Source organism: Anomalospiza imberbis, chromosome 14, assembly GCF_031753505.1.
Source record: "Anomalospiza imberbis isolate Cuckoo-Finch-1a 21T00152 chromosome 14, ASM3175350v1, whole genome shotgun sequence".
Lineage (NCBI taxonomy): Eukaryota > Metazoa > Chordata > Aves > Passeriformes > Viduidae > Anomalospiza > Anomalospiza imberbis.
The window spans coordinates 15,497,315-15,523,658 of record NC_089694.1 but is presented as its reverse complement, the minus strand read 5'-3'; the positions used below and the strand labels follow the sequence as shown (position 1 = coordinate 15,523,658).

The 26,344-nt window shown below is 61.1% G+C and overlaps 3 protein-coding genes across 6 annotated transcripts; 1 reads left to right on the top strand and 2 right to left on the bottom strand.

The window, feature by feature from the left end:
* Window positions 1-947: 947 nt before the first annotated feature.
* On the bottom strand, window positions 948-6,742 carry UTP14A (UTP14A small subunit processome component). Its single transcript, XM_068205078.1, has 14 exons — window positions 6,639-6,742; window positions 6,309-6,373; window positions 6,052-6,116; window positions 5,797-5,939; window positions 5,538-5,693; window positions 4,528-4,647; window positions 4,313-4,407; window positions 4,092-4,215; window positions 3,932-4,009; window positions 3,142-3,490; window positions 2,576-2,991; window positions 1,994-2,181; window positions 1,827-1,926; window positions 948-1,486 (listed from the first exon to the last, which is right to left on the bottom strand). The coding sequence occupies exons 1-14, from the start codon at window positions 6,696-6,698 to the stop codon at window positions 1,067-1,069; spliced, it is 2,379 nt and encodes a 792-aa protein (XP_068061179.1). The 5' UTR covers window positions 6,699-6,742; the 3' UTR covers window positions 948-1,066.
* A 1,300-nt stretch (window positions 6,743-8,042) lies between these two features.
* ZDHHC9 (zinc finger DHHC-type palmitoyltransferase 9) lies at window positions 8,043-20,930 on the top strand. 2 transcript variants are annotated; one of them, XM_068205072.1, is made up of 10 exons: window positions 8,043-8,190; window positions 8,544-8,846; window positions 15,545-15,705; window positions 16,261-16,419; window positions 17,233-17,370; window positions 17,510-17,558; window positions 17,825-17,927; window positions 18,055-18,158; window positions 18,272-18,437; window positions 19,161-20,930. In XM_068205072.1, exons 2-10 carry the CDS (start codon window positions 8,680-8,682, stop codon window positions 19,263-19,265), a joined length of 1,152 nt encoding a protein of 383 aa, XP_068061173.1. In that variant the 5' UTR covers window positions 8,043-8,190; window positions 8,544-8,679; the 3' UTR covers window positions 19,266-20,930. The 2 variants fall into 2 exon arrangements, with proteins under 2 accessions (XP_068061173.1, XP_068061174.1); XM_068205073.1 differs by having other exon boundaries at window positions 17,510-17,563; window positions 17,830-17,927.
* On the bottom strand, window positions 20,845-26,124 carry SASH3 (SAM and SH3 domain containing 3). 3 transcript variants are annotated; one of them, XM_068205077.1, is made up of 8 exons: window positions 25,635-26,124; window positions 23,323-23,415; window positions 22,937-23,086; window positions 22,707-22,854; window positions 22,485-22,633; window positions 22,155-22,361; window positions 21,731-21,881; window positions 20,845-21,651 (listed from the first exon to the last, which is right to left on the bottom strand). In XM_068205077.1, the coding sequence occupies exons 1-8, from the start codon at window positions 25,686-25,688 to the stop codon at window positions 21,464-21,466; spliced, it is 1,140 nt and encodes a 379-aa protein (XP_068061178.1). In that variant the 5' UTR covers window positions 25,689-26,124; the 3' UTR covers window positions 20,845-21,463. The 3 variants fall into 3 exon arrangements, with proteins under 3 accessions (XP_068061178.1, XP_068061176.1, XP_068061177.1); XM_068205075.1 differs by having other exon boundaries at window positions 22,707-22,857; window positions 25,635-26,120; XM_068205076.1 differs by having other exon boundaries at window positions 20,845-21,648; window positions 22,707-22,857; window positions 25,635-26,120.
* Between the last annotated feature and the right edge of the window lie 220 nt (window positions 26,125-26,344).

Below are 26,344 nucleotides of genomic sequence, written 5' to 3'. Positions count from 1 at the left end.
CTCCCAGCCTAGGGAGAGCCAGCACCCAGCACCCAGTCCCCCCCCAGCCTAGGGAGAGCCAGCACCCAGCACCCAGTCCCCTCCCAGCCTAGGGAGGGCCCTGGGGAATCACAGATACCGGCAGTCAGCACGGAGGGTGTCTGCACCCCAACTCCTCAGAACGACCCCTGTTTCCTGGTCTGACACAGCTGCAAGGGAGAAGGGTGGCCCTGGGGACAGGCCGTGCCCGGGGCAGGCTGCAGTGCAAGGTGGGAGGAGGCGTCCTTGACACGAGGGACACGTTTCCTGGGATCAGCAGCAGCTCCAGCTCCTGTGCTGGGGCTGGGAAGTGCTCCTCCAACTGGCACTGAGCACACCCCACGTTGTAAGTGGGGGGAGAGGCCTGGAGAGATCCCTGCCCAGTTCGTAAAGCTCTGGTACATCCCTCCACTTGTGCTGGATGCACCAACCAAACCGAGAGGCACCTCACCGTCACACTCCGAGGGGGGGCCGGGCACAGAGCATGGGCTTGGAGGTGGGCAGCAGGAGTGGGGGCTGCCCGTGGACAGAGCCAGCTCCCAGCATGTGCAGAGCAGCAGAAGCACCTGACAGAGCCAGTTCCAGGTGATCAGGTTTATTAGGGCTGAGCAGGTACTCTGGGAGTGCAGGTGGACCTGAGAAACACCCCCAAGGCCAAGCCAAGCATGACAAGGTGGGGAGAAAGCCCCTTTGGCCAAGATTTAAAAAACTATATAGGTACCAAAATGGGGATATAAAAGACAAAGGACACGATGCTGGCAGCTATTCCAGTCCCTCACCATGCTCCTAGACGTGCCCCACTATGAGCTCCTGACCAAGCTCTCACCCTCAACTCAGCCAAAGCACCCAGCCCTGCATGGACCCCAAGGACAGGATGGAGGGCCCAACCTAGCCCTGGACACTGCCAGGGCAGCCATGCAGACAGCACAGGGAGGGCAACCCTGGGTTTTATTGCAGAGAAAGAGGTAGAAGGACCTGGACAGAACCAGGAGCTGTTCCTGGTTCCTCCGCCCCCTCCAGTTTGAGCCTCCAGGCTGCACACACAGAGCTACCGTGCTCTGCAGTGCGGGGGCTGCGCCTTCTGCCCAGGCACAGCCCTCCCCCTGGGCACAGCCTTCCCCCCAGACACAGCCTTCCCCCCGGGCATAGCCTTCCCTCTGGGCACAGCCTTCCCCCCGGGCATAGCCTTCCCTCTGGGCACAGCCTTCCCCCTGGGCACAGCCTTCCCCCTGGGCACAGCCTTCCTCTCAGGCATGGCCTCCCCCCCCAGCCTGGCCCCGCTGCCAGGGGCCGTGTCAGGGACATCCTCAGCTGAGATGGGCTGAATGATGTGGCCAGTGCGGGTGATGACTCGAGGGGCTGTCAGCTTCTGGAAGGCACGCTGAGTGTTCCACGTGGAGCCCACGGGCGTCCGCATGCTCTGCTCGAACTGCTGGTGCCGCTCAAAGGGGAAGGGCAGCTCGCTGACCTGTGGGGACACCACAGGGGTAATAGCCCTGAGCCACCCCGCCCAGCTTTTCCAGCCCATGCTGCCCCCAGTGCTCACTGCCTCCCACTTGTCCAGGACCCACTCACACTCTGCTTCCCTTTCCACTGCCAGCAGAGCCCAAGAGGGCTGGAACAACCACCACCACCAAGGGAGCAGCCCTGTACATCCCTCCTCCTTCATTTCTGAGCTGTTTAAACTGGAAGCTAAGCATTGGGCAGGGATTACAGGCAGGGATTGCGGACATTTTGGGAAGGGATCACAGGAACGCCCCAGGCTTGCCCAGGTGCTGGAGCTCTCACGGAGAACAGGTGTGGCCCACCTGATGCGCTGCCGCGTGGATGTTACGCTTCTCGCTCATGATGACGTGGGGCAGGTGCTGGTCCTTCCGCGGAGGCGCCGGCGGCGGCTTGATCAGGAACCTGTGGGCAAGTGAGAGGTCAGGGCTGGCACGGGGCTGGGCAGAACCCCGAGCTCTCCCCCACTCACCTCTTGACCTTCCTGGCGCTGGGTTTCAGGCCTGTGCCGCCCCACTCGCCCCAGCCTGGCAGCACCAGGTTCACCGGCTGCGGCTTCACTGCCTCCTCTGCCTTGCGCTTCTCCCGGCGGAAGTCAGCGACCACATCATCCCCAGCAAAGGCCTCCGTGATCATCCCATGCTGCTCGATGCCACCCTCCTGCACAAGGACAAGACAGAGTGGGTTTAAGCGTTACCAGGGGAATTGGGAGAGACTGGGACAAATTGGGAGGCACTGGGAGAGGGTTTGTGGGTACTGGGAAGAGTGGGAAAGGGGTAAAAGTTACTGGGCATTACTGGTGGGGGTTTGGGGTTACTGTAAGGGGGTTTAGGAGTGCTGGGAGTTACTAGTCTGGGGCTTCTAATTACTGGGAGGAGGTTTAGAGTTACTGGTTTGGGATTACTGGGAGTTACTGAAAGGAGGTTTGGAGTTACTGGAAGGGAGTTTACGGTTACCACTAGAGGGTTTGGGGTTACTGAGACTTAAGGGTTTGGGGATTACTGGATGGGTGTTTTGGGTACTGGGGAGCATGGGGAAGGCCTGTCCTGCTCACCTCCTCCTCCAGGACCACCGGCAGGCTGAGGCAGTCCATCTCGTGGGGCTTCCCATCCAGCACAGCCTCCAGACTGATCATCTTCCTCTTGGCTGGTGCTTTCTTGGTATGTCTGTCCCCAGCTCTGCCTTCCTCCTGCTGCCGTGCTCGCTTCCCTGCTTTCAGGCCTACCAGCTTCTGCTCTTCCACAAGCTCCTCCTTGGCCAGACTCTCCACATCCTCCATGGTCTGTACATGGCGGAGCTGCTCTGAGAGCAGGAGCTGTTCCTGGGCCTGAGGGGGAGGCTCCAGCCCTGCACTCACCAGCTCCTCAGCACAGTCTGGGGGGACTGGGCTGTCCCCCAGCTCCTCGGCACAGTCTGGGGGGACTGGGCTGTCCCTGGGCTGCTCAGCACCAGTCTCAGTCTCATCAGCACCTACATGATGAGGGTAGAAATGGTCACTCCACAGGGCAGAGAGCAAGGACAGCTGTGTGAAACCTGCCAAAAACTGTCCCCAGATCCCTCTTCCTTTGTCCAGCCCCCAGCACTCCCAGCCCACCCAGCTTTGGGCCTCGAGCTCCTCACCATGGTCCTTGCCATGCCCCTCGGGGCTCCCTGTGCGCTCCCGTCGCTTCTGCTCGAAGTCTTGCAGCAGAGCTTCTTCCTCTGACAGCTCTTCCTCCTCCTCCTCCATCTCCTCCTTGTTCTCCACAGCACCAGGCACTGTGTCATCTCTTGGACACTCCTGTGCCTCAGGCTCTGGGGCCAGGTCACTGGGCTTACCCAGCATCCAGGGATTAGCCCCGCTGGGCACGGGCAAGGCCGTGGTGTCCTCCTCGGGCACCTCACACAGCTCCTCCTCGGGTGGCTCCACCCGCACCTTCTGCATCAGCTCCTTGTTCCTGGCCAGCTGCTCCTGCATGGCCTTGCGGGCCTGGGAGGCACCGAGAGGCTCTAACACAGGGCAGACACAACATTCCCAACCTTCCCCCCCACCTCAGCCTCCCCTCCTTCCCCAAGCAATGCTGAGGACCCTGTCATGGCATTCCAATATATAAATGGGATTATAAGAGATAGAGAGACTTCATACAGTGGCTTGGAGGGACAGGACAGGGGGGAATGGCTGCACACTGACAGAAGGCAGGGATAGATGGGATATTGGGAAGAAATTCTTTCCTGTGAGGGTGGGGAAGCCCAGGCAGAGATTGCCCAGAGAAGCTGTGGCTGCCCCATCCCCAGAAATGTTCAAGGCCAGGTTGGCCAGGGCTTGGAGCAACTTGGTCTAGTGGAAAGTGTCCCTGCCCATGGCAGGGGGGTGGAACTGGATGAGCTTTAAGGTCCCTTCTCACCAAACCCTTCTGTGGCTCCATCTCACCTCGAGGTCATACTTAGCCATAATGGCCCTGGATCGGGCCCATTTTCCCTTGTTCTGGTGTTTAAGGCTCATCCGCTCCTGGGGGAAGAGAAGCATCACACAGAGCTCCCCAAGGAGCAGGGCCCTCCCGAGGGGTGAGGCGGAGGTGCCAAGGCAGCACCTGCATCCTGAGCTGCTCCAGCTCCTCCAGCCGTGCCAAGGCGGCCGCAGGGTCCGATTTGTGCAGCTGCTCAAACTCCTTCAGGGCCTGGCGCCTGCGGCTCTTCTTGAGCACACGGTGGTACCTGTGGCACAGGGGTGGCTCAGGGGCTGGGCAGCACCGGCGAGGCAGGGCCGCCCTGCCCTCCCAGCGTGCCCAGCCCAGCACAGGCACAGCCTCACTTCTTGCTCTTGATCCGCTTTGCTCGCCGAGCCTTGGCCTCATAGTAGGACTGCACTGCCCGCGCCTTCTGCAGCTCTGCCCGCCGGCGCCGGGCCTGCCGGGGAGCACGGGGTGAGGGATGGGGAGCACGGGGTGAGGGATGGGGAGCACGGGGTGAGGGATGGGGCCAAGGAAGAGGCCCCCAGAGCCAGGGCCCAGGGGCGTGAAGCCTCACCTCTTCCAAGCTCATGGCCTGCACTGAGGCCATCTCCTCCGGTGTCAGCAGCGGGTCTGTGACGGGCTGCTGTGTCTTGTGGAGCAATCCGAAGATCTCCTGCTCCAGTGGAGTTCGGGCCTGTTGGGACAGTAGACGTGGCAAGAAGATGAGGAGAGCTGCAAGCGCCAGTGCTCCCCTGGATGTCCCCATCCGTTCTCACTGCCCCCACGTTGGTCTGTGGAAGGCCACAGAAGCACCCCCCGCCTTGGGGGACTGGGTGGCCATAGCCCCACTCATGGGTCCCACACCACAGCCCTTGGGCACTCTCCCAGCCACATGGGCCGGTGAGGGCAGGTAGAATTCCTCCCACGTTAGAAAAAATGGCCTCTCTGTTGGAGGCAGCGCTGACCGGCGGGCACCACACAAGAAGCATGGAGCAGGAGTTCCAGGCCACGCAATGCCACGTCCCTCCAAAACAGAAAGGCACTTTTGGGCAGATCAGTGTGAGTGACAGGTTTGCTGGGAGTTCAGCAGGGGCTGCCCCTCCCTCCCCTGGGCATCTGACAACTCACAGGGATAGCAGTGCTTTCCTGCCAGCAGCACATCCCCACAGGACCTTGCATTTAAAACCAAACACACCTCTCTTTTGTAAGGAATGTTTCCAGGCACGCAGGATTTGGCAAACCAATCCTCTCTGTCTCAGCACTTGTAGCCAAGGGACACTCCCATGTGCCTGGCCCTGAGAGGCTACAAGAGGGGAGAGAGCAGGCTCCAAACCCTCTGCTCACACGCTACCTGGCTTGTCCCAGATGGAATTTACACACCTGCTCTGTGAGACGAGCACAGACTGCCCTTCTAACCTTCCCAAGCTCCCAAGCTAACCTTCCCTGCCCAGTGTCACCGCCAGGCTGGGCCTGCCATCACTGCCCCCAGCACAGCCAGGAGACATCGACCTGCCCCAGCTGATCCTGGAGCCACCCCGGCAGCACCCCCAGAGCCACCCCAGCCGCGTGACCCCCAGTGGCCACCTTCCACGCCGAGGTGACTCTCTCCAGAGGGGTCACTGTGGCGATGTCCTGCCGCAGGGGGAACACCAGCTGCTCGGCGCGCCGGTTCTGCAGCACCACCTGCTGCCACTTCCCCACCTCCTTCGAGCTGGTCACGTAGGCGGCCTCCCTCACCACCTGGGGGGGAACAGGCCGAGCAGAGAAAGGTGATGGTGGCATCATGGAGGAGCACGGGGATCCTGGGGGCTCAGCTCAGACCCCCTTGGCTCCCTGCACTCACCCTCTTGGCCTCCTCTTTGCTCAGTGGCAGCTCCACCGCCGCCTTCTGCTTCACCCTGGCCAGCTCCTTCCTCACACTGCCCAGCGTGGATTTGGGATGAATGGGCTGCAGCAGCTCCGACAGAACCAGCTTCTCCCCAGCACCTACGCACAGGGGCGGCACTGCCAGGTGAGGGAGCTGTCCCAGCCCTCACACTGGCTCTCGGTGGGCAGCGCCATCCCAGACCCGCGAGCCCTGCCCAGCTCCCTGCCTCACCTTTGCAGGTGACATTGAACTCGGACACCTGCCCGCTGGCCTCGGAGCGCTCCGCCAGCTTCCGCCTGCGAGAGAGACACGGAAAACAACCCCAGAGGTTCCTCGTGTCCGCCGGCTGCTCTGGAGGGTCTGGGGCCGGTGCCGAGGGCAGGGCCGAGAACCGTCCCCCCTGCAGCCCTTCCTGCGCAGCCTCTCGCCACGCGGCTGCTGCAGGAGCCCCGGGGCCTGAACGCGGGACGCCCGTAGCGGCCACTCACCGTTTCCGTCCGGACAAGGCGCTGATGGCCTCCAGGAGCTGCCGGTGCCGCCGCTCGCCATCCTCCTGCCACACGGCACACGCGGTCACAGACCCGACGAGGCAGAGCGCGGCCGCGGGGATTGCCCCAGCGCCCGCTCCCACGTGCTCCCCGGTGCCCCCACGGCACCGCCCGGCCGGGTCCCGGGCCCGACATCCTCGGCCCGACATCCCCGGCCAGGCCACGCCGTCCTCCGCTGCGCCCACCCCGGCCAGGAGAGCGCTCGGAGCCCCGCAAACAGCGGTGGAGGCCGCCCGGAGAGCCCGTCGCGTTCTTTCCGGCCCCGCTCACCCCCTCCTCGCTCTCGCTGCCGCTCCCTGCCGCCGCCGCTGCCGGGTCCTCCTCCGCCATGGCTCCGCACGCCGGTACTGCCGCAAAGCGCCACCGAGTGTCGCGCCGAGCCCTCGCGCCCCGCTGCAAAGCGCGCCCCCGTGACGTCCAGGTTGCCATGGCAGCGGGTCCGGCGGGCGGGGTGGGAGAACCGGCGGGGACCGAGGGGGGCCCGGGAGGGACGGACACTGCCCTCCCGGCCTCGGACGGGGCCCCCGGCGGCTCCGGGACGACTCTGGCCCTCCGGGACGCCCCCGGTTCGCCGGGCAGCGGGAGCCGCCGGTGCCGCCGCGGGCCAGAGCGGCTCTGAGGGTCTTCGCTCCGTCCGTGACCCTCGTCGGTCCCCCCGGCCCCCGGGATTCCAGGATTCGCTGTTTTCCCCCGGGGACGGAGCTGCCGCACCTACGGTTCCTCCCGCCCGGCCGGACCCGGCTCCTGGGAGCATTTTTGGGGTCGATGGGATCCAAAGGGTCGTTGGAGCAAACGCAGGGAGTTCTCAGCCACGAAGCGGTGTCAGTGTCCGCCAGGGCGCCCGCAGCATCCGTGCTCCCCGTGCTCCCCGTCCTCCCCGCCGTTCTCCTCCGTCCCGGGCTGGGCGCGCGGGGGGCTCGGGGCAGGGGGATAACGAGCTCCTGCTCCTGTCTCCATGGCAACAACCGCGGGAAAAGTTCTGTATTTTCCCCTCGGGCTTGGCGCTCCGGGCCCTGCCTTTGCTGGCAGCCACGTGCCCAGCGGGAGCGCGGTGTGCGGGATTCCAGAGAGGGCTGCCGGGGCTGGCATAACAGGGATCGATGGGATGCCGGCGATGGAGGCCTGGGGGGCTCCCTGGACCCAACCCCACGGTGTGGGTGTGCAAAACCGTGTGAAAACTACTGTGTGCGGATGGGGTGGGAGGGGCGGGGCGGGCAACCCACGACGGGAGCATCCCGTGCGCTCCCCGCGGCGCTGGGGCTCGGAAGCCCGGTCCTTGTGGGCACCCGGTGAGAGAAAACGAAAAAGAGGAACGGGGGGCGGCGCCGGTCTTGCCCCGCCGAGGGCTGCACCGGGAGGTCTGGCGGGAGCAGCCGGGGGGGCCGGGCCGGGCCGGGCCGGGCCGGGCCACACCGGAGCCCCTCCCCCGCCGTCGGCCCCGCCGGAGCCCCGGCCCCGCCCCCACCACGTGCCGCGCCCCGCCCTCACCCCGCCCTCCCTTGTCCGCACCGGGGCGGGGCCAACCAGGCGGAGTGGCAGCGCGCACGGCCAATGGGCCGGCGAGAAGCGGCGGGGAGGGAGGGGTCGCCGCGAAGTGACAGCGCGTGTGACCAATGGAGTGGCGAGAAGAGGCGCGGTGGGCGGGCCCGCCGCGGACTGACAGCGCACGCGCCCAATGGAAGGGAGGGAAGCGGCGGGGCGGGGCGGAGGGCGCGGCAGGACCAATGGCCGCGGCGGCCCCGCCCCGTTCGGGCGCGGGGCGTGGCGGCCCCTCCCGGCGCGGTGCGAGCGACCGGCGCGGCCCGAGCGGCACCGGCACCGGGTGAGCGGCGGCGCGGGACCCTTCCCGTCCCCTTCCCTCCCTCCCTTCCCGTTCCCTCCCGTCTCCTCTCTAACCCTTCCCTTCCGCTCTCTCCTCGCCGGCTCCCGGCACGCCCGCAGAGCCGGGGCTGCCCTGCCCTGCGTGGCCCGGCCCTGCCGCGTCCCCTCCCGGTGCGGAGCCGCCCACCCGAGGGTCTTCCTGGCCGCGCCCCGCGCCCCCTCCCTGGTGGATTCCCACGGCAACGCCCCTCCCGGGCGCGGGGTTTCCATGGCGACGGCGGCCGCCGCCCCCCGTGCCGGTGCCGCCGCCGCCCTGGTGCTGACCGAGCACTCTCCCCGTTCCCTCTCCCGCAGCCGCCGGCCCAGCCCAGCCCAGCTCGGCCCCGCGGGGCCCCGATGATGCTGGGCGCGCGGGCGGCGGAGGAGCAGCAGCAGCAGCAGCAGCGCCCGAACGTGCGGCGGCCGCTGCCGCCCCAGTGACGGCCCCGCCATGTCGGTGATGGTGGCGAGGAAGAAGGTGGTTCGGAAATGGGAGAAGCTGCCGGGCAGGAACACCTTCTGCTGCGACGGCCGTATCATGATGGCCCGGCAGAAGGGCATCTTCTACCTGACGCTCTTCCTCATCCTCGGCACCTGCGCCCTCTTCTTCGCCTTCGAGTGAGTTCCCCGGGGACCCCACGGGACGGGGATGGGGATGGCAATGGGCCCGTGTGCCCGGGGCCTTCGGGAGAGGGAGGGACGCCTGGCACGGCGCAGCCTGGCGGAGTGTGGCTCTCCCTGTCCAGATCTGCTTCCTCCCCCTCAGCAGACTGACTCTGGAGGTTTTGGGGGGAACGGGCCCTGCCGGAGCCCTGCCGAGGGGTGACGCTGGCTCTGCTTCCCTGTGGGTCACCTTCTGTCTGGGACTTGGCAGTCCCTTCCTGGTCCCTGGGGCGCAGCCTGGGCCGCAGCCTGTGTCCCTGCCCACGGGGGAACGTGCAGCCCCCACATCAGCCCCACTAGGGAGGTGACCCCAGCTGGAGGATTAATACGGAGTGAGCTCGGGGGTCCTGCCAGTCTGACCTAGCCCCAGCCCCAGGTTGCACTGCGGCCGGAGCCATGCTATTTGGGAAGGATCCGACCACCCCTTACATCACCTTGGCAGCCTAAAGACCTTCAGCCAAAACCTTTGATGCTGCTGAAAAAGAGGGATCTGCCCCCTCTGAAAAAGAGGGATCTGCCCCCTCCCCTCAGCTCTCCCTAGGAGCTAGGATGGGGAGTTGGGCTGGCCTTAGACTAATCCTAAAATCAAAAAACAAGCAAAAAGGGAAAAGCCTATGTTTGTCTGGGCTGATGCTGTGGGAGGGGGCAGGACACCCCTGTTGCCTGGCTAGAGGATGAACTTGGATCAGCTAAACAACTGAAAAACTTCCCTTCCTCGGCCTCCATGGGCATGTTTGTGTTCTGGGGCAGCAGAAAGGCTGAAACAGGGTTGGGTGATACAAAAGGTCGCAAAGCCAAGAGCGAGTGGAAGGACCTGCTCGCTGGCTAAGCCCTGGCTATTCCTGCAGATCCAAAAAGCCCTCGACCCAGATGCTGTCCTCCTCAGCATCATTCCTAAGCCAGGGAACTTGTTTTCACGTTCCCTGGCCCCGCGTGTCTCTCCCTAATTCCCTGCCCAAATTATCCCTGCTCAGTCTGAATTCTGAGGTACCAAGTGACACCACTCTTGGTTTGATGTTTGGGGTTTTTTCCATCTGAAAAATAGGGCTGAGCCTTCCTGCCTTACAGGAAGAACTAATAAGTGTTGCTGCTCCAGAAACGCTTATTGCTGCACCAGAAACACTGATTTGAGGGATAATTGCTCTGGCTCCCTGTGGATCCTGTCCGTAGCAGGAGAGTGAACCACATCCCGCTCTGCCGTGGTTGCACTAAGGCAGAGTGAGCCAAGGCTGATTTCCAGACCTAGGCTGTGGTTAGTCAGGAACGTGACTGGAAATTCCTTGAGAAGCCCCTTTCTGTGCTCTGGCAGTCAGAGGCCTGTGGAGGAGTCACTTGCACCAAGACATCCAGGCCGTGCCTAGACCTGGAGGGTGGGCTCTGTGGGGGGAATGCTGCTGGGAACAGGATCACCTCTGAATTTTAGTTAAATCAACTGAGGGAGATAAGGAAAAGTTCGGGAAAATCCAAATACCCAATAAACTGATTCAGTGCAGAACACCTCAGTGTTTTTTTGTTTGGAAGAGAGGAGGTTGTTTTGAACTTGTTTGGGGATTTTTGAATTTGGGATAGGGATGAAATGTTGCCTTCCCAGCTGGAAACACTCCCCAAGGTCTCTGTTTCACTGATCAGGCTGAGATAAGCAGCTTGGCCGCTCCGGAGCCCTGCCGGTCCTGCATGTGTCGGGAGCTCTGGGTGAGGATCTCAGCCTCGATCTTTCACGGTGTTGTCCGTTTGTCTCAGTGTTCGGCAGATTCTTTAGTGTTTGCATGGAAATTCCTGGTTTCCCCCTTAAAGTTGGTGTGTGGATTTGGAGCGCGGCAGCCGGCGGTGGGCGGAGGAGCCTTTTCCTCGCTGCCCCTCACTGCAGGCTGCCTGTGCCATGCTGCCTGTGCCGTGCTGCCTGCTCCATTCAGCTGAATCACTTGCGCAGTCACACCTTGTCTGAGCGCGGCTCCGGGTGCCTGGAGCCAGGATGTGTCTGGCTGCTCGCCCTGCGCCGGGCTGGGCTTGATCCCGGCGCTCCGGGCTGCCCTGGCTCCAGTTACAGCTGAGGCCGGTGGGGACCGGCACCCACGGCAGGAGGAAAGCCACGGCCCTTCCTGCCCAGCCCTGGAGCGATGGCCGCACTCGCGGGGCTGCTGCTGGTGCTGGTTTTTTCCTCCAGGTTTCTCCAGTGCTGCCAACTGCTCCGCGGTGTCCTCAGGCCAGCGGGCTGAGCCGCCTCAGCCCTGTGGGTGGGAATTTCTGTGTTGATCCCCCAAACCACAGCGCTGTGTTCCGGGACTGGGCAAGTCTCACCATTCAGGAGCAAACAGGAACCAGAAGCTGGCAGAACTCAGTGCTGTACCTGAGATCCGACTCCTCCCTCTTAGATAAGGCAGAGGGACGGAGCTGTGCTGGCTCCCGGGAAGGGCTCTGCAGCGACCGACTGGAGTCCTCTGCCCAAGGGCACCTCTCTCACTGCTACAGGAGCAGCTCCTGCTGCTTGGGCTGCTCCCTGCAGAGTCCAAGACCTGTGTTTAACTGGGTCTGCTCCATAACACGTCCCGTAAAATACAGTTTCACATCCTCTTGGCGTTATTTCAGACTCCTAATGGTATGTCAGCCCTGTGGTTGGGCACTTAGCTGCTGTCTTCTTGAGGTGTTCCCACATGAGGAACTTGTAAAAAATCCCTTTGCGAACGGGGATGATGGGATGCAGGGAACTCTCAGGCTGGGAGTTCCCTTTGCAGTTCCTGTCTCTCCTGAAGTGAGTTCCACGCTCAGCTGAAGGGAATGGGATTTCTTTTGTCTCTGGCTTTTCAGCACAAAACTTGTCATCTGTAAATGTTAGAGGCATGATAACACCAGCAACACCGGCTCCTCATGGGAAGGGGCTGCTCTTGGATTTTCCAATGCCCAAGCATGTTTGTCACTTTGTTTTTCCTTTTTTTTTAGCTTTGTAGAGATGAAAATGTCTTTGTTTTCTGATGAGTTGAAAACATGTAAACTGCCCTTTGTGTGACTTTATTTTTTGGTTTTGATTTCCAAAGCCCAGAGTCCCAAGACTCACAAAGGGGCCTCTGAGCTGGCATTACCTCTGGTTAGATCTGTGTCAAGCGTGGTCAAAACTTACACGTGAGTTAATTCATGCTTTTTAGTCATTGTAATTTCTCTCAATAGAAGTGAACTTTTTGGTGTCCAGAGTTCAGCTTGTTTTGTGCCTGTTTCTGGGGGAAGTGTCCACTCCTGGGGTTTGGATTGAGCTTTTTTTAATACGTGGGCTCCTTCTCAGGAGATTACTTTGCCCTCCCTGCAGCCTCCACATCCTCTGTGGCACCCCCATTCCTGGGTGGATCTTGGGGTGATTTGTCTGTGCAGAGATTTGAGATTTTAGCTGGGAAAAGAGCAGTGACATCGGCATAACACACCTGTCTCCTGCCTCAGTTGTGTCAGAAACACATGGCGTGTGCTGACAGTTGATGTGTCACTGCTGGCAGCTGGGGAGAGGTTCCAGGGAGAGCTCCAGCCCTGCCTGGTGCTGCTGGGAAGGGCTTGGACACAATGTTGTGGTGTGGCTGGGCTTCGGAGCAGCTGCTCCCACGCTTACTGCAAACACAGCGGCTGCTAGACACCATCCCTTCCCTGGTGTGAACACCCAGCACAGCCAGCCTGAAGTGCCCTGCTGAGGGCCAGGCACTGGGGAAAGATACAGCTCTGCTGGCACCCAGACCAGACACAAGATGTGGCTGTGCTGCAGCTGAGGAAGGTTAAACAGGTGAGATGTGGGTGAGTGATACTGTGGAGCTTGTGCTGAGCCCTGATGATGCCCGCCTGGGAGATGTGCTGTCCTGTGGCCATGGCTGCAGTCCCTGTGGCTTTCCCCTTCCTCCAGAGCTTTGCTCAATGTGCTGATTACAACAGACCTTCCCAAATGGGTGCAGAATAACCAGCCAAGCACCGTAACTCATGGCACCTCCCAGCTGCTTCTCCCCCTGCTCCCCATTCCAATGGTCCCTTTGTTCAGCCTTCCTGCCCCAGCCCACCCCGCTGTGGTGATGAGTTGTGATAGTGCTGTTATTGTCTGCTTTTTTGGTGACAGAATGCTCCAGAGCACAGATATGGTGCTGGGAATGGGGGAGCAGCATCCTCACATGCCAACAGAGCATCTCTGTTGGCTCTGAGCTCTCCCAAACAAAAGATCTTTAAATGTCTGTTCCTGAGCAGTGAAATCGTCTTAGAGACAAGGCGTAGACTGAAGATACCCCAGTGCTAGTGAGTACTTGAGTACCAAGTCAGGACCTTGAGTGGCTGCTTTCCCTGCCCTGGATGTGCTCCCTGGAAGTCACCTGAAGAGCGAGGCCCCATCAGCACAGGGAGGGTGGGAGGCACGTGGTGGGCTCCACGCTGGGCCTGGAGATGCAGTTTCACCGTGGTGGGAGCTCCTCTGGCTCTAACCACTGCCCTCACCTGCAAGGGGCCACAGATGCCAGCCCAGCTAAGGGGAGCTAAGCTAAGCCTGTGTGGAAGCAGGAGGGCTGTGGCTCAGCTTTAACACAGCTCATGGATCCATATTTAAACCCACAATATGTTCACGTTGTCACAGCAGTTCCAAAAGCTGTCATATCAGCTGGACAAGGGTCAGGCTACAGCCCTTTGGGGCAGACAGTGTCCAGCTTTTAAAGGAATAATCACAGAATCATTTAGGGTGGAAAAGACCCCCCAAGATCATCAAGTTCTGTGACTGGTGACCACCTTGTCAACCAGACCAGAGCACTGAGTGCTACATCCAGTTGTTCCTTGGACACCTCCAGGGATGGGGACTCCACCACCTCCCTGGGCAGCCCCTTCCAATGCCTGACAGCCCTTTTAATGGAGAACCTTCTTCTGATGTCCATCCTGAACCTCCCCTGGCACAGCTTGAGGCTGTGTCCTCGTGTCCTGTCACTGATTGCCTGGGAGAAGAGAGTGACCTGCACCTAAATCCATGTTCCATCTTCCTAACTCCATATTTCTACCCCAAATGGGCTCCAAGGTTTTTGTTTACTTGCTGACTGACTTGCAGCTGTCCCTGGACTTTGCCCTTGCAAAGAGAATGCAAAGTTATCTTGGGCTGCCTGAAGATGATAAGCTCGGCCCTCCAGTTCTTTGTCTGTGGGCACGGCTGGGCACGGGGACGTTGTTTTGGGGAACGGCAGAGCGTGCAGTGTCTGAAATGAAGGATGTTGGTTTAAGACTCAGGCCCTGTGTGTTGCTGTGGGCTTTGGTGTTGCAGCTGTGACTGAAGCTGTAGCTTCAGTGTGCAGCCCTTCTGTCCCTGTCACATGTGGGGGACAGTGCTGGAGTCAGGCAATGGCCCAGGAAATGTTCTTGCAGTGGGCCTGCGGAGCCTGGTGCTGCCAGCTGGAGCTGGAAACTGCATTATGTTTGGGGAATCTGTGGTGGGAATGCCATCCAGAATTAAATAGTGCTGTGGAGGTCATGGAAATGGCCTTGCTTGGGATGGCAGCCCCCCGGGATGATAATCACCACAGTAGCCTGATGCTCCCATAGAGAGTAACAGTGGAACAGTAGGAGTCTGGGTTGGATCCATCCCTCACCAGCAGGGATAAAGGTGGATCCTAGAAAGCCAGGTGCCTGAAAGCCTGGGTGCCCAGCTGCATCAGGAGGCTGGGGAAGGGATGTGTGTGAGGAGTTGTGAGACATAACACAAGTGGTGGGATTTAGGTGGGGTTTCCCTTAAACCGTAGCAAAGCTCCATAGGAACTTCACCCCAACATCAGTAGGGTTTTCTGAAGGAATTAGGGTAAAATACGTTTTTTTTTCAGCCCAGTATGTCTCTAAAACATGACTTCTGCCCAGCCCTCCCACACGGCTAGGGCTGCAGCACCTCTGGGGACATGGCTGTGGGTGTCCAGGATCAGCATGGCCATGGTGAGATGAGTCCCATGCTCCCTTTGCATCTCCTCTATTAGTGGGATCAGCACCATAAACTCCTTGTTGGGCCTTGCTGTATTTGTAGAGCAAACAAACCTTGTTCCCTTTTGAGCTGGGGGAGTATTGAAGCAGGAGCCTTTCTGCTTTGTTTGAAGCGTTCTAGTCCATTGTCTCAGGAAAGCCAAAGGAAGCCAGATGTCTTGTTGCATGGGAATGTTGCGCTTCCACAGGAATCCATTCCTAAGAAGCACAGGATGCACTTAATCCCAATAATTTCTGTGGTGCTGGAAGCTCCTGCTCTTTAAAGAGTTAGCCAGAGATTCCCACCATCCCCACAGGCTTCCATGCCTTCCAGCTCTCTCCAGCTGTGGGATCCCTGACCAGGCCTTGGGTGCTTCTCCCAGTGGTCTGGCCCATCCCATGGCATCAGGAATGTAATGGACAAGGACACTCCAGCTGCCTGGTCGTGTTTCTGGCATTCCTTAAAATGGGAGCTGAAAACAGAACAAATGCTGGGAAGTATGTGTGCCTAGCTGGTGGAAAACGTGGAGATGCTGTGATGGTGCCTGGTTGTTGGAGCTGCCCCAGGAGTGTGTTCCCCTGTGGTGGTGGGATCAGAAGGACGTACTGAACCGCTTCTCTGCTCCAGATCTAAGCAGTGCTGCGGAGTGCCCGGGCTCTGAGGCTGTGCCAGGCAATGAGGCTCTGACTCGTGGTCTCCTGCCCCGTGTCCGCAGGTGCCGGTACCTGGCTGTCCAGCTGTCCCCGGCCATCCCCGTGTTTGCAGCAGTTCTCTTCCTGTTCGCCATGGCCACGCTGCTGCGGACGAGCTTCAGCGACCCCGGCGTGATCCCGAGGGCCCTGCCCGACGAGGCAGCCTTCATTGAGATGGAGATTGGTGAGTGTGGAGTGGCCAAGCTGGTGAGGGCTGGAAAAGCCTCCCTGTTTATGGCATATTTCTAGGTTACAGTCCCTGCAAAGCTTACCTTCCTGACTGGACCTCCAAAAGTGAGGATTGCCCCAATCTGCTGGCTCACTTTACTTGGCCGAGTTTCAAGAAGGCAGCACAATGTACCTGCGTCCCTCTCTGGGAGCCGTTTCACCTGCTGCTTTCTCTCCCATAGCTGAGTACATACAAACTCAGTTTGCTTTTGAGACGGGGTGCAGAAAGCTTGGAGTGGTCCTCTTGATCCTTCAGGGAGAGAGGAGGTTTGGTGGATGCAGGTGATAACACCCAGCCCACTCTCAACATGCCAGTGAAAGCTCTGGCATCCCTTTTCCTGCCTCCAAGCTGCCAGGTTGGCTCTGGCCTGCGTGAGCAGAGCTGCAGCCTCCGGCTCCGGAGCCAGCGGGCTCCGATCCCGCTGGGAGGAAAGGCAGGGAAGCGAGTTGTCGTTTGAGGCCTGTCGTGTTGTGGCAGCAGGTCCGATCTGTGCCCGGTTCTCTCTGGCAGAGGCCACCAACGGGACCGTGCCGCAGGGTCAGCGCCCGCCCCCGCGCATCAAGAACTTCCAGATCAACAACCAGATTGTGAAGCTCAAGTACTGCTACACGTGTAAGATCTTCCGGCCGCCCCGCGCCTCGCACTGCAGCATCTGCGATAACTGCGTGGGTGAGTGGTGCTCGGGGCTGGCCTGGCCTTGCTCCTCACAGAGAGCCTTGGGACAGGGCAGACCTGCACCCAGGCTCGTGCTGGGCAGCTCTGGACTGGTGGAGTGTCCAGGCTGCCTCGTCTTGTGCTCGAGGAGCTTGAGGTTTGCTCAGAACCTGGAGGCAGGTGCTTCCTCTTTGCCAGGACTTTGGCAATAATCGAGTCCAGCTGTACATGAGCAGCCCATTTTTGAGTCCCACTGGACTCTGGCCTTGCAGGACTGGAGGGTTCCAGTGGAGAGCTGTGTCTCAGGTGACAGCAGCTCCTTCATCAGCACAGAGATTGTGCCATTCCCTGGAGTGTCCTGGTTGTTGTCTTCCTTCTGTGTATGTAACTAGCTCATGTTCAGCATCACTGCTCCAGGCAGAAATCCTGTCCTTTTGGACCCCTTTCCTCCTCTTCAGATTCCCAGCCTTTGTGTGTTTATGCAGTTTCTTGAACCTTCTCCTGATTATTCCAGGGTAAGAACTTGGGGACTCCCAGGCCTTCATCTAACCCATGTGCTGTGGCTGTTGTACCCCAGGGAGAGAAGACACAAGGGGGGGTCAAGCTCCAATTCTCTCTTGATGAGCAAAATCACTCATTATAAAATAATTTTGGACTTTTTGACCTCCTGAAAGGAGGTCAGGATATGGGGTCCTGACTGAGCAGAGGGTTGAACTTGGCAGTTTGTGTCAGCCTGGGGGATTTTTGAAGTGGGAGCACAGGAGCAAGGATCTAGAGGTGGGCAGGGCCATGCCAGGGCAGTGCTAATTTTCATCTTGGCTTCCTCAGAGCGCTTCGACCATCACTGCCCCTGGGTGGGCAACTGCGTGGGGAAGAGGAACTACCGCTACTTCTACCTCTTCATCCTCTCGCTCTCCCTCCTCACCATCTACATCTTCACCTTCAACATCGTCTACGTAGCACTGAGTGAGTCTGCCTGGAGAGCGGGGAGGGAGAGAGTGGGGCTACAGATGGTGGTGTGAAACCAGAGTTAGGGAGTGGGAAAGGGAGCTGGACTCTGTGGGATGTTCCCGGTGAAAAAAATCTCTCTCTTTTTGTATTGCAGAATCTCTGAAGATTGGGTTTCTGAACACGTTGAAGGAAACCCCAGGGACATATCCTTCCATGGTTCCAAGGGCTTGACTTCTCCAAAACTGGGGGTTAGTGGGAGCTGCATTGGGGAGTGGCTGCTTAGGTCACTCTGAGTCTTTCTGAGCATTTTCCCCTGGATGACAATGTGGGGAGCATTTTCTTGGCTTTTGGGAGGAGAATAAAACAGGAAACAGTGGCTAGGAGAGGAAGAGAAGTTGGTGTTTGTGGGGGCAGTAACAGGTGGGCTGGGCCTGCTCTCAGGCTGTTCCCAGTCCTTAACTGTTCTCACTGTACTGGAGGTGCTCATCTGTTTCTTCACGCTGTGGTCAGTGGTGGGGTTAACTGGTTTCCACACCTTCCTGGTGGCACTGAATCAGACAACCAACGAAGACGTAAGTAGAGCCTTCCTCTTCCTCTGAGCTGTCACTGTTTCTCAGCGTGTCAAGCACAGCACAGGGATCTGGGGGCTGGGGCAGGGCGGCCTTAGAGTAAACCTGAGCTTGTGCCCAACTATTTCAGATTAAGGGGTCCTGGACTGGGAAGAACCGTGTGCAGAATCCCTACAGCCATGGCAACATAGTGAAGAACTGCTGCGAGGTGCTCTGCGGGCCCCTGCCCCCCAGGTGAGCTCCTGAGGGGCTGCCTTGACCTTTGTCTTCCACCAGCACTTCTGCTGGGAAGAGAGGTGGGATTTGGGGAGACATGGGTCTCTGACGGTGTGGCTGTGTTCTTGCAGTGTCCTGGACAGACGGGGCATCCTGCAGCAGGAGGAGAGCACAGCTCAGGAGGGGTCGTGCCCACGGGGACCCGGCACGCAGGAGCCCCCGGCCACGCAGGGCCCTGGGCAGGCCCAGGAGGGTGGCATGAAGCAGCAGGATGGCAGCATTCCTCCCCCCAGTGCCGTGAGTGATCCCCTTGGGAGCTGGGGGGGGGGCTCTGGGACAGTGGGAGAAAGCTGAGAGTGTGACTTAGGAAGGACAAAACGACATGGGGGGCCATGTGAGAGGCTGCTGCTGAAAAGCTTGTTTGCTCTGACCCTGGAAACCAGCGTCTTGGTTTCCTTGGATTTCCTCAAAGGAGATCACAGCTGGCTGTGGTTTTGGAGATCAGTCCTGCCATGAGAGCACTCAGGAGCTGTTGCCCATGGAGCTTGGCGGGGCTGGGGAGGGCTGAGAGGTTGCAGACATCTTGTTCTGGTGCTGCATGTGAGCTGCAGGGCTGTCCCTTGGAGAAAGCTGTTGTGACTGAGCAACCTGCTCTGTGTTTGAAATTAGTCCTGCATTAAGGACATAGTTTGACAGGAGACCTCCAGAGTGCCCTTCCCACCTAAATTATTCCATTAGCGTGGTGGGAAATGGCTCAGCTTGCTCCTGCTTGGGCATGAGCTGCCCTTCTCTGATGGATACAGCCCCGACAACTTCTGCTGGAGCAGTCCAGTGATCCAGCTCTTCCTGAAGCGGCTGTTCTGCCTGTTGGGTGGCCCCTGGTTTTGGTTTCTCCTTTTCCCAAGCCCAGCTGAGACCACTGCTAGTGGGAGCTGGAGGCGGTAGCGGAGCGGTGGAGCCTGTGTGCTCAGGCTCTGCACTGGGGGTGTCCCTGTAGGTCACGTTGTCCTCTCTCTCCAGGTCCCTGCGCCGTCTGTGAGCAACACCGAAATACCAGAGGAGAAGCAGCGAACACCTGGGGAGCTCCCGGTGCCCTCCCCGGACCCTGGGCGAGCGGAGCACTAGCATCTGCTTGGAAGGGAGAACTTTGTTGTTTTGTCTAATCAAAGCTGGAAGTGGTGGAGGAGAGGAGAAGGGCTGGATGGCAGGCACCTGATTCCCCATGGCCATTTTGCTTTAATCATTACTCACCGCGGTGCGGGCAGCGCTGGCCTTGCGCGGTGGCACAGGACAGCGAGCGCGGGTGGCACGCCCTGGTCACCGTGGGGCACTGCCAGCACCAGGTCTGCCTGGGGCCGGGCCTCTGGCTCTGTGGGCTGCCCTGGATGCTCCATCCCGGCTCAGGGCTGGGGCTGTCCCTCCGCCCCGGCCCAGCTCTGACAGGGCGAGGCTGTCAGGGCCGGCCTGCTCCCTCCTGCTGAGGAATCCCCAAGGAAGGGGAAAGCAATCGTGGCAGCAATGTCCTCTCTTCCCTTCTCCCTCCTTCCTCTAATCTGTTGCGTTGTTTTGTGGTTGGCCTGGCAAGGCTTGTCAGGAGATGTTTTGGTGCCCCAAGGACCCAAACAAGTGGGGAGGAGTTCTGCTGGCATCGGTTTTTAAGTAGCTGTCTTCCTGTGCTCCTTTCCATGTGATGTAATGAGGCAGCAGCTATGAGGGGACCATCCTTCCCGTCCTGCCCTGGTGCTCACACCACCCTGGGCTTCAAGGGAGGGAGAGGGCAGCCGGGTGGACAGCTGCAGGGAAGGATCTGATTGTGCACTGGCTCCAGGCTGGTGCTGGGGCTGCATTTGTTGTTGAGTGTCTGCACTGAGCCCTCCCCAGCTGTGGCACAGCAGCTCTGCAGGACCTCAGCCCCGATCTGTGTTGTGTCATTGCATCCCCTTGTCCCCCCCTTGCCTTGCTCTGCTGTTCTCAGCCATCCTAGACTGACTTTGAGAGCCTTGGATCTTCCCAGGATTGTGGCAGCTGCCCAGGACTGGGCTTGTATGTCCTCAACAGAGAAGGAGAGGCTGGGGGGATGGTGGGAGAGCTCTGTGCCGTGGCAGGGCTCCCCCCACTCCACAGTCCCCGTCCTGCACTGGCAGGACCCTCACACCTCTGGGATCCCCGCAGAGGTCGCTGGTGGAGGAGAGGCCATTCCGTGCCCTGGCAGCTCTGCGTCCCTTGTCACAGTGCTGGGCACTCCCGTTCCTCCCCGCAGGTGTGTGATGGCTGCTGGGGGGCGTCCTGCCGGGCCAGTCCCGTGTGTGTGTCCGTGATGCTCCTGGCTGGCAGCGAGGGGTACGGTGTGAACGTGGCACCGGCACTGCCCCCTCTCCCGCAGTGCGGGGCCTCTTCTCCCGGGTGAGAGGGCAGAGCTGCCACAGCTGCTCCCAGTTGGAATGTGGCTGGGAAGGAGCCCCAGCCGCCCTGCCATGGCCCTCAGCCAGCCCAGCCGCATCCCGTTCCATCCTCCGGGGACAGGGCTCCTGTGCCCCACCCCGTGGGAGTCGTCCCAACACGCTACTGACCACATCTCCAATTCGGTGCAAAAAAAAGTGTATTTTGGCTTTGCTGCTCCCTGTTCCACGAGGTGTGTGGAGTGCTGCCTGCCGGGACCTGCCTGCACGGGTCAGGGTCTCCAGAAGGAGGGAAGGGGGTTGGGTGAGGGTTGGGTGTTCTTTATTTTTTTTAATTATTTTTTTTTTAATTTTAAAACAATGAAGGAAACTTAATTGGTTTGAAAACGGCTGAGCTGTAGCCCCTGTGTGTCTGTGCTGCCCCAAGCCAGCTGCCTCTTCCCCTTTCCCTGTACATTTCCAGGACTCTCCATGTCACACTTCCAGGGTGTCTTAGCTGTGTTATTTGCATCTTGCTGTCCCCCATGGCAGGTGAGGGGGGCAGGTCTCTGTGTGTCCATGCTGAGAAGTGACAGTGTCCTGGGCAGGCTTCAGTTGCCTGCACACACGGCTTCCATCCCCAGGTCTCCCTTCCTGAGCCTGCCGGTAAACCTGGGAAAAGCAGCCAATGCCTGTGGTGTCTTGGCGGGGAGCATGCTGCCCCAGCGTGCCCAGAGTCCCTGCCTCGGGGCAGTGATTGCCAGGCAGTGCCATGCAAAATGTCCTGGGGCACCTCGTGTCCACCCAGCATTGGGCTCTGGTGCAGGGACCGAGCCGGGCCCCGAGGTGCCACCACTGGGGCTCCCCTGTCCCCCACCAGCAGCCGTCCCCTCCAATCCAGCCCCCCTATTAGGGCCAGAGCGGGAAGTGGCAGTGCCGGCAGGCTCAGGAGGATTCTGCCATGGAGAGAGGCCCCAGCTGCTCCTCAGGACCCCCCAGCTCAGCCTCCTCCCGGCTGCCATCCAGGGTCTCTGATCCCTCGAAGCAGCCGGAGTCCCGGGGAATGTCCCCTTTGGGCTCTGAGGGCGATGGCGGGGCCTCGGTGGTGTCACCATCCTCTGGCTCACTGGCTGCTGGGAGAGGGGCCGTGGTGTTAGTGGTGCTGCTGGGGTACCCAGTCAGGGCTCTCCCGCCCCTCCCCAGGACTCTTACTGTCGTAGTCCAGGAGGAGCTCGGCAGCCGTCAGCAGCTTGGCGCGGTGCTGGGGGTCCGTGATGTGCAGCTCGTTCAGGTGGGTCTCCCGCAGCTCCTTGAAGTCCTCCAGGGTCTGGTACCCGTTCAGCAGGAGGGTGGGGGTGTGTTCCTGGGTGGGGGGCGTGGGTAGGGGTGAGCAGGGCTTGGGTGGCTCCCCTGGCTCCCCCTGACCCCCAATGCCGGCCTGTAGCTCCCCCCTCAGTGGGTCTACGGTGGGCACTTACCCCCACATTAGCCAGAAATGCCCCACGTGTCCCCTCTGTGCCCCTGGGTGCTTGGTGGAGGGACCCACGAGGAGGGGGATAGTGAAGGGGAGAGGGGTTGGTCGCACTGCTGGTGCCCTGCTGGGTGCTGCTGTTCCCCCTCAGCCCCTGTCCCTCACCTGCAGGTTGATGCGCTCCAGCAGCTCATGGAGGGTCTTGGGCTTGAGGCGCTTGTTCCGGCTGGAGCTCCGGCTCCTGCGGGCAGGGACCGTCTCCTCAGGGATCACATCCACGTAGATGAACTTGAAGGAGCCCACCCTGTTGTTGAGCAGCCCGGTCCAGGTGCCCACAGGCGGCTTCTCGATGATGCCGATGATGTCCCCTTTCTAGGCCAAGGGACGTGGGATGGTGGTGGGCGCAGGCTCGGGGACAGCCGGGGAACAGCCCCAGCTCAGGGGGTCCCTGGCCACCCTCTCTCCCTCCCCAGGGCCGCAGTGGCCGTGGCTCACCCGCAGCTTCAGGGAGTCCTTGTCATAGGGGCTGGGGGTGAAGTCGGTGTGGACGCGGGCCCGGCCGCAGAAGGGGCCAGTGTAGGCTGGGACGGTCTCCTCCAGCGGCCGGCTGTCCCTGGGATCGCCAGGGCTGGGAATGTCGCTGCCTGCAGAGAGGAGGGGGTCAGGATGTGCCCGGCTGGGGACGTGGGGCCAGTGTCCCGTTGGGGCTGGCCTCACCGCTGGACATCTGGCGTCCGAGGGCTGGGCGCCCGTCCTCCTCCTCCTCCAGCTCCAGGTATGACAGGGGCACCTTGTCATGGCTCTGCTCTTCCACGCTGCTGGCTGGGGACAGGGGGCATGGGGACCCCTCCGCCTCCACCTCTCCCTGCTGAGGGTACTGGGGTCAGGCCGAGGGAGGGGGAGCTGTCCCCCACTCACCTGTGCGTGTCCCCACACCCCCTGCTCACCTTCCCCTCAGCCAGCGCTCTCACAGCCATCCTGCCCATCTTGCGGTTCATGGTGCGGGAGATGACCGCCCGCCACTTCCTGCCCAGCTTCGTCCCGCTGCTCCGCACGGCCTCCTCAGGACTGGCACTGCTGGGATCATCCTCAGGGATCTGCCAGAGGGATGGAGAGTGAAGGCAGAGCCCCCCACCCTGGGCAAGCCTCAGCAGGGTCACACAGGGCTGTGAGATCCCAAATCCCACCAGTGCTGGCACCCTGGGGCTGCTCCATGACACGTGAGTCACTGGTAACACCAGGAGTTTTGGGAAACCAGCCCTGAAATGGGCTGTTCCCAGGGGAGCAGGATGTGTCAAGGGGTGCTGCTGCTCCGAGGGTGCTGGGAACTCACATTCTCCTCCAGGTTGAACTCCTCGCTTGACACAGGGGAGCTGACCTTGGACTTGCTGAAATCCTTGAAGCTGCTGGAACGCTGTAGGGAAAGCTGGGAGCAGGGGCAGAGGTGTGAGGAGGGAGATGGAAAAGTGGGAGATGGGCTTCTTCCTGCATTCCCTGCCGCAGCTCCTCCCTGCCCTTTGGGCTGCTCTGCCCATCCCAGGGTGATGCCAGTGCTGGGAAGAGTTTTTTGCTCTCTTCCAGGAGCTGCCGTGTGTCATCAACCCCCTGGAACTGGGATGTGGAGCTCTTGGTGCCTGTGCAGCTGCTTGGCACAGCATTCCCAGGGCAGGGATGCTCTGGTGTGGAGCCTGGCACTGCCATGCTGGGAGCAGCCCAGGGCTGTGCCATGATGCCACCCTGGCACATGGGCCAGGACGTGGGGGCACCCAGGGCTCTGCAGTGCTGCATCTCCTCTCAGCACAGGTGGGCAGGCAGTGAAGGGCCATGTCCCTGCTGCTACCCACAGGGTCAGCTCCAGGACTGAAATTCTGGAGGATTCATCACAAATCCATGTTTTCCACCTGTGAGTGTCACCCCATAGCCCAGAGAGCACACCCCCAGCATCACCAGCTGGCTTGGTGCCACCTCCATGCCTAAGCCATCAAAGCCAGATTTGGATCTCAGTCCTGGTACACCTCTCCATCCCTTGCCCATTTTGGTCTTTCCTGTGCCCCCTGCCTGCCTTCCTCTCCATGGCCTCAGGTGCCTGTCTCACATGGAAGGGTTTCTCCATGCCAGGAACATCCTTGGTGCCAGCACAGCCACCTGGTCCCAGGTGTCCCTCATCCCTGGATGCCTGCACCAGCATGCTAGCACACTGGGGCACGATGAGCTCGGCAGCCACTGCCAGCACTCTTGAGGCCCTTGGAGCACACACCACGGTGCTTGCTCTGCCACCACCACAAACAGGGATTTCTGTTCTCAAGCAGCTCTGCCAGCTCCTGTTGTGGCAGAGGCCTTTCCCAGCCCTGCACAGCCTGGCCCTGTGCTGTTCCCTCTTTATTCTCCTTCTCATTGGCTCCACTGAGCACCCCTGAGCACTTGGTTTTGCCATTCCTTGCAGAGGGCTGGCTCATGGTACCACACCCAGCCGCACAGCCACTGTGGCTTCATGCCAGCTCCAGGTGCATCTGTGCAAGGGGGATGCTGGCTTTTGCCCTGCTCCCACCCCAGTGCCCTGAATCCACCAGATCCAGGTCCACTGAACCCCCCAGGGCTTCAGTGCTGAGACAAAACAGCTCTGAGATAGAACTGCCCTGGGGCTGGAGGGGCCATGGAGAGCCTGGCAGTGGGATGTGAGTCAGGGGGGCCGGGCTGTCCCGGAGCAGAGCAGGAGGGGGAAGTGAGAGTGGCTGTCGCTGGGCAAGGGCAGGGGATGCCCACTGGGACTGGCCGGGCTGGATGGGCCACCCCAGAGCAGGGAGGGGGACTTCTCCCAGGTTTCCTGCGCAAGCTTGGCAGCACGGAGAAGCTGCCATGGCAGGGTTTGTGCCTTTCATGGGCAGGACCTCGCCACCAGGCACTGCCCCCGCTCCCCGTGGTGACTTGCTGATGTTGATGCCAGCCCATCAAAGCTTGGCAAGAGCTGAAGTGCCAGCTGGTGCGAGACCTGGCAGGGGATGAGGAGCCAGCTTTGGCCCCCACTGGTGACTTCAGCCTCCAGACTTCAGCCACAGGGTGGCACACGGCCGTGCCACGCAGGGGGCTCTCGAGAGGCCGTGGCACTGGCAGCTGGCGCTCCTGCGGCTCCCACCTCGCAGCGGTGCTGCCGGAGGAAGCGGCTGGCGCACGTGACGGAGCTGCAGGCTCGACCGCAGCACCTTGCTGCGCAAGAGAGCTGCACACCCGCCACCGCAGCCATGTCCCCCCCCAGGAAATGACAGGCGGCCGCCCACGCCTGGGGAGGCCATGGGGGGTGGGGGGCCACATCCTCCCCCAGCAGAGCTCCGCGGGTCCCACCGGCACCTGAGCTGGCACCCATGTTGATCCCGGGTGCTGTGCATCCCAGCCACACGTCCCACCAGGATGGAAGCCAGAGTGGGAGATGGACAAGGCCAGGACCACGCACTGGCGAGGCCACAGTGGCGGGTGGCAGCAGAGATAAACTGATGGCAGGGCAGCTGCCATGCTGTCCCAGCCCCCGAGGCCCTGCCCCAGCCCCCCATCCCTCCTGCTCAGCATCCCACGGCAGCCCAGGCTCGGACAGCTCTGGATGTGCCGGGACATCCGCGGTGCCGAGGGCACCTGGGTGCCGCCAGCACTCACCTTCCTGTGTCCTGGCTCCTTGTCGCCGGCGTTGGAAGGCTTGCGGCGCAGCATGGCGCTGGGGCCGGTGGCGAGGGCTCAGCGTCCGGCAGCGGCGAGCGCGGCCCGTCCCGTCCCGTCCCGTCCCGTCCCGTCCCGTCTCGTCCCGTCCCGTCCCGTCCCGTCCCGCGGCACCGGCACCGAGCCGGGAGCGCACAGGAAGCTGGCGGTCACATGAGAGGCGCTTGCAGCCGTGCTCGGGGTGGCTGGCGAAGCGCGGGCTGGGGCAGGAGGAAGGAAACCCTCCAGCGAGCTGCTGCCCTGCCCGGGGCCCCTGGGTGGGGACGGTGTCTGCGCCCTGACACTTCTCGGCTGTGCCGCCCCTCGGTGATGCTGCCCGTGCCCTGCCTCCCCTTGGCAGTGCCGCCGCCCCTCGGTGATGCTGCCCCTTGGCCATCTGCAGATGGGCATCGAGCATCCCCCCATGGAGAAGGTGACAATCCCCAACCCCTCTGTCGTGCCCACCCCCGTGCCTGCTCATCCTGCTGGGACACGATAGCCAAGCCCTCTGCGTGACACTTAGTCTGGGATGTCCCCCGTATCCGCAGGTCCTCACACGCAGGTGGGACGTGCTCGTGGTCACCCCGCTGCCAGCAGCCGTGGGGACATCCCTGCTTGGGCTGGCTGCCCTGCCTCTTCTCGCTCCAAGTCCTCCATCTTTTGCCCCACAG

Coding starts and splice junctions, on each gene's coding strand:
- UTP14A (XM_068205078.1), bottom strand. CDS start 6,698: ATGGCGGAGGAGGACCCGGCAGCGGCGGCGGCAGGGAGCGGCAGCGAG. Junction 6,374..6,638: donor GCAGCGAGAGCGAGGAGGGG/GTGAGCGGGGCC, acceptor GCCGTGTGGCAG/GAGGATGGCGAGCGGCGGCA. Junction 2,992..3,141: donor GGGGCATGGCAAGGACCATG/GTGAGGAGCTCG, acceptor CTCATCATGTAG/GTGCTGATGAGACTGAGACT.
- ZDHHC9 (XM_068205072.1), top strand. CDS start 8,680: ATGTCGGTGATGGTGGCGAGGAAGAAGGTGGTTCGGAAATGGGAGAAG. Junction 8,847..15,544: donor GCCCTCTTCTTCGCCTTCGA/GTGAGTTCCCCG, acceptor CCGTGTCCGCAG/GTGCCGGTACCTGGCTGTCC. Junction 17,559..17,824: donor TTGAAGGAAACCCCAGGGAC/ATATCCTTCCAT, acceptor AACTGTTCTCAC/TGTACTGGAGGTGCTCATCT.
- SASH3 (XM_068205075.1), bottom strand. CDS start 25,688: ATGCTGCGCCGCAAGCCTTCCAACGCCGGCGACAAGGAGCCAGGACAC. Junction 22,858..22,936: donor GAGCGCTGGCTGAGGGGAAG/GTGAGCAGGGGG, acceptor CAGTACCCTCAG/CAGGGAGAGGTGGAGGCGGA. Junction 21,652..21,730: donor GCTCCTCCTGGACTACGACA/GTAAGAGTCCTG, acceptor CCCCTCTCCCAG/CAGCCAGTGAGCCAGAGGAT.